The sequence below is a fragment of the Melospiza georgiana genome, chromosome 19 (assembly GCF_028018845.1).
Source record: "Melospiza georgiana isolate bMelGeo1 chromosome 19, bMelGeo1.pri, whole genome shotgun sequence".
NCBI lineage: Eukaryota > Metazoa > Chordata > Aves > Passeriformes > Passerellidae > Melospiza > Melospiza georgiana.
Window position 1 is genome coordinate 7,669,470 of NC_080448.1, and position 14,172 is coordinate 7,683,641.

Consider the following 14,172-nt stretch of genomic DNA (forward strand, 5'->3'; position numbering starts at 1 on the left):
CCACAACCCCCATCCACCTACAGGCAGCCAAAAAGTCAGAAGATGAAGGTGGAAAAGAACAAAGATCACAGCCTGAGGCGTGCTCGGGTTCTGAGCTTGTGTCCCAGCCACAAGAGCTCCCTCCTACTCTGCTCACACACAGACACTTCTGGCCAAATCAATGTCCTACAAGGCAGCAAAAATCCTCTCCCTTTTTAAAAAAGTAATTACTTGAAAGGGTAAACCACCCCCCAGGCACTGTCTCCAGACATCACAGGGCTGTGGTGTGGTTTTAACACACAGCCTGACCTCAGCCCTTGCAGATGAGGTGTGATTTCAGCTGCACACCTGGATGGCTGTCATTGTCACACACATTATTTCTAAGGGACTTCTTGAGGAAACCAGAACAGGGAAATCCACAGAATACAGAGCAGCCCTGGATGCCAAGGGGTTCCTCAGCACAGAGCAAACATCAGGCTGTGGATGCCTGTAAAGGGGCACAGTCACACTTTGGGTGGAAGATCCTGATAAGCATCATTGGCAAATTCCCATTTCTGGTGCTCAAGAGGAGAAATTTGACTCCCTGCAGGGGCAGGTGGAACACTTTATCTGTGCTGGGTTATTTATGACATAAAATGAGGGAGAGAACCAACTAGCACTGAAAGGCCAGAGACTGGAAATGTGGGATCCATCTAAGGAGCAGCACAGCAGCAGAGGAGCAGCACAAAGTGACCAAGCAGCTCTAATCCATCCATGGGGTGCCAGACCTCACAGTGGACACCAGTCTGTGCTGAGGGACTGGACAGAGGACAGCAGAGCCTGTTCATGCACCAGGGAATGGTGGGAGGACCAACAAAAAGGCAAATCCACCCCTGATGCAGACGCTGGGATCCAGTGCCTCTCCCCAGGCAGCCTGGACACTTTGTGCCCCCCTTTGCTCCCCAGAGCAGCTCCCTGCAGGCCCAGGATGGTTCAGCCACCCAGACACACTCAGATTTAGGCTTCCTCTCTTCCCCAGTTACTATGGAAACTGGCTGATATATGTAACTAATGAGATCTTTTGCTTAAAACCCCTCATTGCCTGTCTCCTCCTCCCACCCATACTCCTCCTCTCCACAATAAACTCAGCCAGACTTGGGAAATGGGCAGTGCAGAGCAGTCCCCTGCTCACAGGGAGCGTGGCTGGGATTAATCCATGCTGCAAGGACATCACCCACCAGCAAAGAACCCCAATTGCCATATTCTCATGCTCTCAAGCCATCAGCAGGAGCCTCCAGGCCTTTGGGAAGGCACAGAGTCCATCACAAGCACAAGCTCAGACAGGACATCCTCGTCTGAGAGGGTTGCTGGTATTAAATGGGATTTTTTTGGACTCATTTTGACAGGCTGTGGTTAAACCTCACCCCTCTGGAAGGTGGAACTACTGGTGAGGACTTTCTCCAGCAAGCCTGACACCTGCCACAGCAGCCTCCCCTCTGCTGGGAGGTGCTGTCAGAGCAAAGGCATTCCCTGGGGAGCAGGGATGCAGGATTGGAATGAGAAGCTGCAATTTTGGCTGCTACCCCATACAGGGGTGATGGCAGAGCAGGGGAGCTGTGCCTAGGGAGCTAAGCAGGTGAGACACAGCCACAGAGCAGCTGCTCTTACACCAAAATCTTCATGTGATAGCTCCTCTTGCCATGGAAACACCCCAGCCTCTGCTGAGGGGCAGATTCCAGAGCAGGAACGTGCTTGTAGGGGAATACAGAGAGGGAAAGTGAGGCAGAGCAAACCCTAGGAAGGTTTTTACAATTTTCTGCTCCCCTGACCTCAGTTATCCTCCAAAGAGCACAAAAAGCCCCACCAAAAGATGCCCTGCCCCAGCCAGAGCAATGGTGAGCAGCTGGAGCTGATGCTTGGCTTGCCTGACCCTCCTGCCCCCTCTCTGAGCACAGATTTGGGGAGAGCTGAGCCCTTCTCCCCCCAGGTAGCAGCTCCCATCCCTCCTGTGCTCTGGAGTATCAGCAATTTGGATTTTGGAGATCATCAGAGTTGCTAAGCAACAGTGGCAGGCTGGGGCTGGCTGAAGGCAGGGCCGCTAATGCCATGTGACAGCACAGCCTTTATTTTAAAAAAATAAATAAATAAATAAAATCCAAGAAACCCAGGCAGATCTTGCTGGGAGCAGGGAGGCCAGGCAGGCAGGAGCAGGGCTGGGTGACTCTGGGGACTCTGCAAAGCAGAACACACAAGGCACAGCTGGCCTTGCACAGCAACTTTCTTTTGTCTCAAGGTTTGTTCTCAGAACCCTCCTGAAGCACAAGGGAAGGACAAGGGAAGGGAGGTTTGGCCATCCCCAAGGCCAGGGAAGCCTCTGACATCAGCCCAGCTTTCAGGGCTGGTTTGTTTGGTTTGTTTTCCTTGTATTTTCCTTTCTGAACAGAATTTTTTTACCTCAGTCCCTCAGCCAAGCAGTGCACATGGAAACACAGGAACAACTCAACAGCTCACAGGGTCTCCTTCTTTGCACTGAAGGGACCCAATATTTTTTTAACAGCACTTTTCTCCTGGGTAAAGCAAAGGATGAGCTCAAATCTTCTGCCCACCAGCTTAAGAACTGAACATCTGAGCTCAGAGAGCCAAGATGAGCACCTGGCAGGGGGTGTGCAGCAAGGACAGGCACAACTCAGAGCCAACACTGACCACACACCTTGTCTGACCTTTGTGGCAATCTGCAGCAAGCACTCCATAGCAGAAAGTACAATTTAATGCTTTTATTTGATGCTGTGATAGTCCAGAACATCCCTGTGCCATTTCTAGCAGCACCTGAATGGTTCTGAGCATCCAGCCAAGAACTGCATTCAAATACCAAGCACAGGCTGATCCAGTGGGGAGGCACTTGGGACAATGTTCTGACACCACATTCATTTCCAGGACATGTAATATGCACCAGTTCTGTAATTTATTAAACTATCAGCTACAGGATTTGCACATTCAGAAAAAAAACAAAATACCATGCAAGCTTGTGTGATTTCCCCCCAGGTTTTTTTCATTAAAATAAAATCCAGTTTACTTTTTTTCTGGCATTAGCAAATTATCTGGGGGAGAAAAACAAAGTGACCACTGCATACCAATAAAGCCATGTTAAACTCCAAACAAGAAAGGTACCAAATTGTGCACCAGTGATAAACAAAACCAAAATTCCTGTGCTGAACAGCAGAGCAAGTGATGGAATACCATTAAATGGGAGGAAATCTCCATGTGCAAGTCAGCTCATCCTCTTTCACTCTGTGGGTTTGGGTAAGCAGTGTTTAGGAAAAAGGAAACCATTTAGCTCATCTGATTTGCATATCCTAATGTAGGGATCCTTTAGAATTTAGTCAAACTTAGCATTTTAAAAAAACCCAGTGTAAACAAGGCAAACTGAGCTTCAGTGCATGCTCAGTTACAGGGGAAACCTCAGCTGCACCAACAGCACCCAGAATATTTGAGCTGTAACAGTTAAGCAATCTATTTTCATGCACTAGATTCATGTATTTTCATTAAAAAAAAAAAAACCCCAAATCAATTAATTTAGCACTGGATTAATAAGAGATGAGGATGCTGGGCTATAACCACGACCTTGTGTTTTCGTTATTTCTGAATGAGGTTTTCTCAAGGGAATTCTCCCAACCTCTTCCTAAGAGGCTGATGCACAGAACAGATTAATTCAAGATGTGCAGGGCATCCCAAGCACACCTTGGCCCCATGGCACAGCTCCAGAGGGACTTGTTCCTCCACAGCCCTCAGGAACAGCCTCAGGCCAGGTCCATCTCTCACCACTGGGAACCTGAGCCCCAAATCCAGATCTAAGCACTCATCTCTCCCTGAGTCACTGGAGAATGGTGGGAATAGCTTCAAAGGTCCAGGATTTGCTTTTTTTGGAAGCAATGATGGTGGAGACACAGATCAGCTCACAGATCAGACCCCAATTCCCACTGACAGGTACCTGCTCCTCATCCCACAGCCTGGCACCTTATCCTTGGCTTCCCTTGCCCGCTCTGGCCACCTGCAGCAGCCAAGACTTTCTGGTTGCCCAGTGCTTTGGGATGAGCTTGTTTTGCCATCCCTGTTGCAAGCCACCAAAGCTCCAACCAATCCTATTTGGCTTGCCTTGTGGGCACAGGATGGATCTTTTACCCACAAAGGCCTGGGAGCACAGACTGCCACAGAAGCTTCTCTGCTGTCTGTCTGTGTTTATCTCCTTTTTGTTTGAAGGAGGAAAAGCAATAACCTGGAGAGGAGTCTGCAGTTTGCACAGGAGGTGCTGTAAGGTGACTGTTGCACTGTGACAGCTCTGGATGTACAAGGCACTCACACACTGCTTTTCTGACAGATCAAATCCCAGCCCCCAGCAAATCCCTGTTTCAAGCCTAACTCACTTCAGAGCAGTTCCTGAGCTCACAGCATCATCCTGGCTCTCTCCTCTCCTCATTTCTTACAGGTACATCCCAACCTCTTGGTTGCACACACCTGCTGTCATCTCTGTCACATTGCACATCAGCATCTTCATCACCCACTCTTGTAATTCCCCAGTTTCACTAAGCAGCATTCTTCATTTTCACCTTTATTTCCTTATTTTTCACCTCCTTGATTAGTCCTGCCTAGTTCAGACACTTTCTAGACAGCCTCAAATGGGTCCATTGCCTGCATCTCCCAAGACTCCTGCCATTCCCTCAGTAAAATCTAAATAGGAAATAAGTTCTGGGTGTTTAGAGAGAAAGAAACTCAAATTTCAGTTTCTCCACTGAGGAAGAGCAGCACCCCTTGCTTGACTGCTCTGCAGGGCCTCCAGGATGGCTGCACAGAAATTCAGCCCTGCTCCTCACACAGCACAGATGTGAGAATTCATGAAAGGAAAGGCTGTTTGCAGCTGGGAGGAGGAGAGCTGGGAGAAGGAGAATGGGAGAGAAGGAAAGCTGGAGAAGAACTGGAGAAGGGGAGCTGGGAAAAGGAGAACTGAGAATAGGAAAGCTGGGAGAAGGAGAGATGGGAGAAAGGGAGATGGGAGAAAGGGAGAATGGGAAAAGGAGAGCTGGGAAAAGGAGAGCTGGGAGAAGGAGAATGGGAGAAGAACTGGGAGAAGGAGAGCTGAGAGAAGGAGAGATGGGAGAAAGGGAGATGGGAGAAAGGGAGAATGGGAAAAGGAGAGCTGGGAAAAGAAGAGCTGAGAGTAGGAAAACTGGGGGTAGGAAAACTGGGAGGAGAGCTGGGAGAAGGAGAGCTGAGAGGAGAACTGAGAGAAGGAGAGCTGAGAATAGAAAAGCTGGGAGAAAGAGAGCTGAGAGAAGGAGAGCTGGGAGAAGGAGAATGGGAGAAGAACTGGGAGAAGGAGAGCTGAGAGAAGGAGAGATGGGAGAAAGGGAGATGGGAGAAAGGGAGAATGGGAAAAGGAGAGCTGGGAAAAGAAGAGCTGAGAGTAGGAAAACTGGGGGTAGGAAAACTGGGAGGAGAGCTGGGAGAAGGAGAGCTGAGAGGAGAACTGAGAGAAGGAGAGCTGAGAATAGAAAAGCTGGGAGAAAGAGAGCTGAGAGAAGGAGAGCTGGGAGAAGGAAAGCTGAGAGAAGAAAAGCTGAGAGAAGAAAAGCTGAGAGAAGGAGAGCTGAGAGAAGGAGAGATGGAAGAAAGGGAGATGGGAGAAGGAAAGCAGAAAGAAGGAGAGCTGAGAGGAGAGCTGAGAGAAGGAGAGCTGGGAGAAGAAAAGCTGAGAGAAGGAGAGCTGGGAGAAGGAAAGCAGAGAGAAGGAAAGCTGAGAGAAGGAGAGCTGAGAATAGAAAAGCTGGGAGAAGGAGAGCTGGGAGAAGGAGAGCTGGGAGAAGGAGAGCCAGGCCCTGAGGGTGCAGGGATCACTCCTGCCCAGCCTGTGCCAGCCCAGCTGCTCCACAGGGCTCTGAGTGGCTGTGGAGCTGTGTGATGAGGGCCCTGCCCTGGGAGCTGGGTATTTTTAGCTCCAGCTGCACTCACGTCACGGGGCTGGGAGCAGCCAGGCTGAGGCATGAATGGTGTCTCAGCACTCACCACCTGGTGGGTGGGCTCAGGCTGGGCATGAATGACTGAGCCCAGCAGATCCCAGCAGGGAGAACAGCTCACTCCAAGGAGCCAGCAGTGCTCCTGAGCTGTTCCCTGTGCACAAACCCAGCCTCTCCTCAGGTCTGGTGAGGAGCTGCTGGGATCTGCAGAGTTTTGTGCAGCTCTGCCACGAGGGCATTGCAAACCTGCAAAGACACCACAAGCACTGTGACAGCCCAAACTGAGAGCTTTATTGTGGTTACACATCTCCTGTAGGAGGGCCTTTGGAACAGGAACCAGCCCTTCCTCCACAAGGATCAAGTTCCTAAAGATTTTACATGCAAACTTGCTTTTTTATTTTGGAAGAATGGATAGTCTTTTAAGTCTATTTTCACTGGATTTAAACAATCAAAATTATGAATCTTGAAAAATTATCACCCTACTGAGGCACATGGCCTGGCACACACCCTTGCTCTGGTGTAAACTAGAAGATGGGCTCAGCTCCTGCCAGATTTCACCCAGCCTATGCTGCCTCTGCCCTAGTGTCTCACTTGCCATGCTGAGAGAAGCCTGCACCCCTGAGGATGCTGGAATTCCACACTCCATGGGTTTTGGATTTGCCTGATACTTGTGCAAGCAAGGCTTGGTGCTCTTAGGATGGTCTGAGCTAGAGGAGGTTACTGCCTGCAGGAAATCAAGGTGAGCAGGCTGAGTCAGGGCTGCACTGGTAAAAAAAATAGAAAATATAGAAAAAATACAAGGGGCTCAGGCAAGCACACAAGATTTCCCTGGTTTTCCCTCCTGCAAGCTCTTGGTCTGCCCCTTGCTCAAACCCAGCTGGTCAAGGAGTGGCAAGAGGGAGGAGGTGAGGGCAGCAGAAACAGAAGCCTCAGTGGAAGTGTTTGGGATCTGTTTATGGGGTGAGATTCACTTTCTGCCAAAGAGGCTGGCAGGTCCTGAGCACCCCAAGGGATGGGCTGTGCTCTGGAGAGGCTCTGCAGCCACGTTCCTGCCTGGGAGAGGCTGCAGATCCCACTGACAGGAACTGCCTGGTGTTCCCTGCTCTCCCTGAGAGCTGGAAATTTGTCCTTCTGAGCATCCCAGGCCTGGCTGGGCAGTCTGGCCCTGAGCTGGCAAACCCTTCTGCAATGGGGAGCATTCTGGCACTCCACATTTCATAACATCTTCTTCCAGAGGGAGGAGGGGGAGGCCAGGCTGCAGGATTGCCAATCTTCCCAGCCACATCCCCTTCCAGGCAGCACCTCAACACCAAAACGAGCAGCTTCCAGGGCTCTTTATCTCTAATCAGTGTTTCTGATTGGAGATAAGGAGTTCTGGATGCAGCCAGGGCATGGCCAGGGCAGAAGGCAGCAGCAGCAGCTCTGCAGTGCAGGGGGAGAGGCAATGCCAAGCTCAGTGAGGAGCAGAGGGAGGACTGGGGGAGGCACAGAGGTTGTTCTCATTTCAAACCCCACAGTGAAATCAAGTCATAAGGTCCAACAGCTGCTATTTTTCCCCTCCTCTTGCGTGCTCCAGCTTTTGTATTCCAAAATAGTAATAATTATGAGTACAAAGAGACCCATGGTTTCTGTCTGCTATTGAAGCACGAGGGTGTTCATTGTGTAATAGCAGGCATGGGAGAATAAAAAGGTTACAGGGCTGGTAATCAATAGGGACACTTCTTTCATCTGTGAAACAGAGCAGCTTTTGGTAGAATCACTTGGCTCCTGTCCAGAACCTCCAGACCAGGAGCAGAGCTGCTGAGCTGGCCCCATTCCACCCTTTTACACTCCCTTATCCTTCAGCAGTAGTAAGGTCACACGTACAAGATGCTCACAGAGGAAACTCTACAGCCAAACAAACTGAACAGGACCAAACATGATGAAAATGCATCAATATCTCAGCTAACACCAGCACACCCTTCCCACCTGGCCTGTCCTCCTCAAACACCCTGCAGTGTCTGTAGGGTTAAATCTTGCATGACAGAAAAGAAGAAAGAAGCTGCCAAAAGGTGAAGTGAGTGGCCCAGGGTGATGCAGCAGGGCTGGAACACTTTGATCACAACTCACAGCAGCAGGACAGGGCTGCTGAACAGCCCCAACACCACATTCAGCTCCATTTAAAGAGCAGCTTTGCAGGGAAGCAAAGTATAAAAGGGAAAACAAGAATACAAGGTCCAGAATGAAAGGAAGAAACAGACTGGTCAAATCAAAGACTTGGGATTTTTAGATGTGCTTTTATGGGGACCCAGCAAAAGTTTTTTGACTGAAACAAGCCCTAGGATGCCAGGCTGTGCTATTCAAAAGTGCAATACTTACATCTTCATCAGCCATCAGCTTATTTTACTAAGGTGATATTAATAAGGTGATTTTTAATGGCAATACATCAAAAGTGCTCTCCAGCATGGCAGAATGAAGCCACTCACCAGCATTCAGGTGACAGTCTTTAATCTGGAACTGAAGCTCATTTTCATTTGGAATATCCTTCCATGTTGCAAGGAAGACCTGGCGCTCTAGAAACAAAAAAATCCCCTCAGCACTGTGGGATCCTCACAGGACCCCAGCATTAATTAACACACCACAGAATATTCCAAAGCAGACACACTAAAGGGCTTTTGGGAACTTTTTGCCCTGCTGGGAACAGATTTATTCCTGGATTTACCTCAGTCTCTTTGTAAAAGCAGCAAAGCTTTGATGGATTTTGGCCTCCCCCAAAAGAGGAATAGTTTTTGCCATATGAGCTGTTTACAAGCCAAGAATATGCAGGATTTGACAAGAAGGAAGGAGATCCACATATTTAGGATTATGTTAGTGAAAGCTGCTTTTCTAGCAACTTCCAGCCAATTCAAACAAAACTTTTATAATAAAGGTGACTAGGAATACAAAAATTCCAGTGAAAATGGTGACTAGGAATACAAATAAAGTGTGCAAAAGCTATTTGTGACAGCTGATTCCTGCATGATTACAGCTGCTTGCAAGGTGACATTTGATGTCATTCCTGAACCCAGGGATGCAGTTTGGGAGGAATAAAGGTGACTGGGAATACAATAAAGGTGACTGGGAATACAATAAAGGTGACTATGAATACAATAAAGGTGACTGGGAATACAATAAAAGTGACTATGAATACAATAAAGGTGACTGGGAATACAAAAATTCCAGTGAAAATGGTATGGGCGAAAATCCTAGACTCATTCAAGTGAATCAAAGCATTAAAAAACCCCAAAACTACAACAAATCCAACCCAAACAAATGAAAAAAAAAAAAAAATCAGCTTCAAAGAAAACAGATCCACCTGGCTGAGAGAATGAGAGGAATGTCTGGCTGAGAGAATGAGAGGAGGGGACTTGGGTTCTGCAGCTGGAGGATAATGGGGACAGGACAACAGGGACAATCAGACCAGATCTGCTGAGATGCAGTGGTTTGAAGGTCAAGGCACAGGTGAAACAGAGCCAGGAGGCATCTGCAGCTCCAGCTGGGCACAGCCTGGATGAAAGAGGCTCAGCACCCACCCCAAAGCACTCACCCATTTTGCCATCCTCCACAAAAAGCACGTTGAGAGGGATGAGGCAGCTGAAGTAAAAGACATCAATGTTGTTTTTCACAGCCACCTGTCACAGAAAAAAACAGGGAGGTTAAAGAGTCTCTTTCAGCTGGAAAAGCAAAGGGATTACACACAGTCTCACCACCCTGGAGTGCTCTCTCTGAGCAGAGGCCAGCTCTGAATGGGATGTACTGAGCTCCTGGGCAGTTTCAGGACGGACCAGTCCCCTGCTCCATTTTCACTGAAAGCTGCCCAAACTTCTCCTGTGAACCTTTCATTGTGCTGCTTCAGAGCCAGCTCCACTCAGGGGCTCACAGCAGCATCCTGGCTCTTTCCTGCCTCTCCCTCTCCTCATTTCTTTCAGGTACATCCCAACCTTTTGGCTGCACACACCTGCTACCATGTCTGTCACATTGCACATCAGCTTCTTCATCACCCACTCTTGTAATTCCCCAGCTCCAAACCTGTGCAGTATTCTTCATTTTCACCTTCATTTCCTTATTTTTCACCTCCTTGATTACTCCTGTCTCAGTCCAGACACTTTCTAGAAAGCCTCAAATGAGTCCATTGCCTGCATCTTCCTTGCAGCATCTCCCAAGATTCCTGTCTTTCCCTCAGTAAAATCTAAATAGGGAATATGTGCTGGGTATTGATTCCTGGAAGAAGAAAGCCCTGCTAGAGAGCAATCAGGTAAAAAAAAAAACATAATTTGACAAAAGACTTAATTCTCAGTGTCATTAAACTCCACCAGCCAGGGAGTTTGCCCTTATCTGCTTTGCCTTTATCACACACACTTTGCCATGTTCCCCACTAATCTCTGCTAACAGCTTTCCCAAGGCTGGGACAAGCAGGAGCAAATGGGAGGTCTGAGAGGGGCAGTGTCACAGCACAGCTCAGGAAAAGGCACCTCTGGGCTTTGTTGGGAGGTCTGAGAGATGCAGAGTCACAGCACAGCTCAGGAAAAGGCTCCTCTGGGCTTTATTTCCATGCCTCTCATGCTCTCCCCACGTCAGCCCACACAGTTGGAGGCTGTCATGGGAGCACAGCTCAGCAGACACCTGCCTTTGCCTTGTAAGAAAGACCCAGAATTGAGGTTTTGTGGGGAATTTCAGGAGCCATTTGAACTCCCACTTCGTTTGAAAACCCCCAGAGAGAGTTCTCCAATTTGCCACCCTGAAACACAAACCAGACCATGCTAAATGCTGAGCCAAAGGAATAAATTTGCTGCTACAAAGATTTATGGCAAGACAAACTTCATTGACATTAATAATTACATTTATTGATGTCCTACTGGGAAAATCTATTGTCCTATAGGGGTAATTTTAGAAGGACACCCACAAATGTTGGTAAAAACCTGCTGTGGATAAACAAGGAAGGGCAATAAAGCAGTCAGCTGATGGAAGATGCATGCAAGCCAGAGACAAGTGGAAGGAGATCAAGCTCCCAAACAAACTCTTCTGGCAATTCTGAGGTCCCAGAAGTGCAAAGAACTGCAGAAAGGGAAATGTGACAATCTGTGGTGTTTCTACTTTTCAGCCATCACTAAAGGTAGCAGCTTATGCTTAATTCCCCCAGTGCAAACCAGCTTAAGAAGGGATTAGTCTAAAGCCCACTAAAACCACACAAATGATGGTGCAACTGAGGAAAAACCTGGGATTGGTTCCCTGTAACAGGGACTTGTTCCATGCTCTGATTGCTGGCGTCATGCTCACGAGTTGGAGTGCTCAGTGTTTGAACCAGAGGGGTATAAAAGCAGATTGGTGGGTGGACTTCAGTGATTCACCACTGCAAAATATGATGGAACACATTGGGTGAGGAGCCAAAAATGCACTTCAGAGTCTGGGAGGGGAGAGCTGGGGGAGGGACAGCAGTGCAGCCATTCCAGATGCTGTGCTTGGATATAAGTCATGGAGATGAGCCAGGAGAGGGGAAATTTAGGCTAAATGTCTGGGAAAACCAACAGTGAGAATTATTAAGCAGCACTAAATTCCTCTGAGGATAAAAGAAGCTCCAGTGCTTGGACTTACAGTTACAATCAGCCTTGACAATGCTCTCAATAAGAGGAACTGTAGGAAAACAACAAAGCATAGCAGGGACTACACTGCACGACCCAAGATCTTTTCCAAGTCTGATTTAATGATTAATTGCCTTGCCTTAGAACAACAGAGATTACTTAGCTTTTGTAGCTAATTGTTGTTGCCATACAACAGCAGTTTCTTACAAGAGGGGCTGGGAACCAGCTCCCTCTCTCCAGTCACGGTTCTGGAGGCACACTCCAAATTAATATGCCAGCCCTGTCCCTGCAGTTATAAGGATGCTATAAAAAGGTATCTGCTGACCTGCTTCTCAACTCTGCAGAAACACACTGAGTAAGCTGCTTTGGCTATCTCTGGAGAGCTACCCAATTAAGATGCTCTGAAGTGCAATTTCTTCCCAGTAAAGAAAAATCAAGCCACATGGAAGCCATCCTCCCAAACTGCATCACTGGGTTCAGGAATGACATCACAGTCACCTTGCATGCAGCTGTAATCATGCAGGAATCAGCTGTCACAAATAACTTTTGCACACAGGGTGGAAAAAGCTCTCCTGAACCTACAGCACTGGGACACGAGTGGGGAGCTCCTCAAAATGAGCTTCTGTTCTTCACCACCACACACTTCCCCCAAACTGGGCTCCACAAGCTTTGGGACATCAAAAGTGGTAACAGCTTCCCAAGGTCATGATCCACATCAAGAGCATCCAGTGCCCCCTGACAGGCTACAAAAGCAGATCCACAGCAGCACCTGCAAGAAGCTGAGCAGGTAACAGCAGTGACTTTCCAAAAAAATCCAGTGCTCCTCAAGTGGGAGCATTGTCCTGAGACAGGCAATGACATCTGATGTGACAGCAGGAGCTGAGAAGCCTCTCCAGGTTTGACATGCCTGTAAAGGAACCTCTGCTTGCATTCAATAAATCCTCCAGTCCACACTAACTTTGCTCATGGCTCTGCTTTAACCTGCTGACCTGGACATGACCTATTAAATCTCTGGCTAGACCTTTAGCTTCAGACATTTCAGAGTTGAAACAGGAGCATTTTTAATAAAAATGGCTTTCCATTTGTGATCTTTTAGAGAGGGGAAAAAAAACTATTAGTACCTTGTGAATTAAGTCAAGCAGCCTACAAAGCTCTGAGGGATAGAAGTCAAAAGGTGGCAGATTTTTGTGTGATGCCTGACTGTTGAAAAGGTGTGAGCCCACTAAAAATTGGCTCAGGGTTACAAATCACTGATGTCCTGCTCATGATCTGACTAGAGGAAGCAGCACCTCTAGAAATAAGTCCTGGAATATATTTGCTCACCTTCCAGCATGAACACCCTTCTGAAGAGCTTTCCTGCAGTCCAGCCCTCTGACAGCCCAGACATAGTATTTTGGGGAAGAAGCACCTCATAGGAACAATGTCAAGTTATTTTCTTCAGTAGTGTAGGTTTCTGATGCTTTAAATCTCAGACTTGAGCAACAGAGCTGACTTTGAAAGTCAAGTCTGAAAGCAACACAGATGCTTTCCATCAGCAGCAAGTACACAACATACCCACTTGGAATCCCATTAGCACCTACACTAAATTAAGGATTGACTTAAGTTGGGTTTTGCTTTAGAGCCTGGTAACAGCCAAACTGTTAAGGCAAGAACAAATCTCCTCTGCAGAGCCTTTTTTTACCTCACCAGGTCATGGCTTGCTCTGTGACAGTCTGCTGCTCTGCCCCCAGGGAAAGCTGAACCTCCACTTCATTTTGTGTGACAGGAAGGGTGTGACGGTGCTCACAGGGGTCTGAGGATGAGGGAGGAGATGAGGATCTGACTCCGTGTTTCAGAAGGCTTGATTTATTATTTTATGATATATATTATATTAAAACTATAATAAAAGAATAGAAAAAAGGATTTCACCAGAAAGCTGGCTAAGAATAGAAAAGGAAGAATGATAACAAAAGCTTGTGTCTTGGACAGAAAATCCAAGCCAGCTGACTGTGAGTGGCCATTAATTAGAAACAACCACATGAGACCAATCCCAGATGCACCTGTTGCATTTCACAGCAGCAGATAACCATTGTTTACATTTTGTTCCTGAGGCCTCCCAGCTTCTCAGGAGAAAAAACCCTAAGGAAAGGATTTTTCATAAAAGATGTCTGTGACAGGAAGGGCTCTCAGGATCCCAGGGGCGCCTGCAGCCACAGGTTTGTGCTCTGTGCCTCTGTCTGTGCTCTCCCCACAGGGCTGAGCCCGGAGCTGTGCAGGCACAGCAAGGGTTACATCAATGTCAGGGAACACAGAGTTACTGGGAGGGTTGTGCTCTCCTGTGCCTTGCTGCACTTCAAGTTCAAAATGTACAATTTATAAATGTGCTGCACCATGTGGCAGACGTGCTCTTAACCTCCAAACCAACAGCTTTCCACAGCTGAGTGAGGAACTGGCCACAGATGCCAAGCTGTGATCCAAGTCCTTAATTCAGAGTGTTCCCAGGAGGGTTCTTTGCTCAAATAAGACTCTCACAAGCAGAGACTGTTGAAGAATAACCCAGGCAACAAACCCAAGCAGCATCTTTCCCATCCAGCTACCCACAGGTGTTGTGTGGTGGCTGGCCAGGGATT

At 47.9% G+C, this 14,172-nt stretch overlaps 1 protein-coding gene across 3 annotated transcripts in view; it reads right to left on the reverse strand.

Moving 5' to 3' along the window:
• The window catches only part of AP2B1 (adaptor related protein complex 2 subunit beta 1), an 81,749-nt gene that overhangs the window by 4,674 nt on the left and 62,903 nt on the right, over window positions 1–14,172 (reverse strand). For all 3 annotated transcript variants that reach the window (XM_058037439.1, XM_058037441.1, XM_058037440.1), the window contains exons 19-20: window positions 9,532–9,616; window positions 8,432–8,518 (exon numbers count right to left, since the gene is read on the reverse strand). In XM_058037439.1, the coding sequence (XP_057893422.1) occupies window positions 8,432–8,518; window positions 9,532–9,616 (172 nt within the window). The remainder of the gene's footprint in view (window positions 1–8,431; window positions 8,519–9,531; window positions 9,617–14,172) is intronic.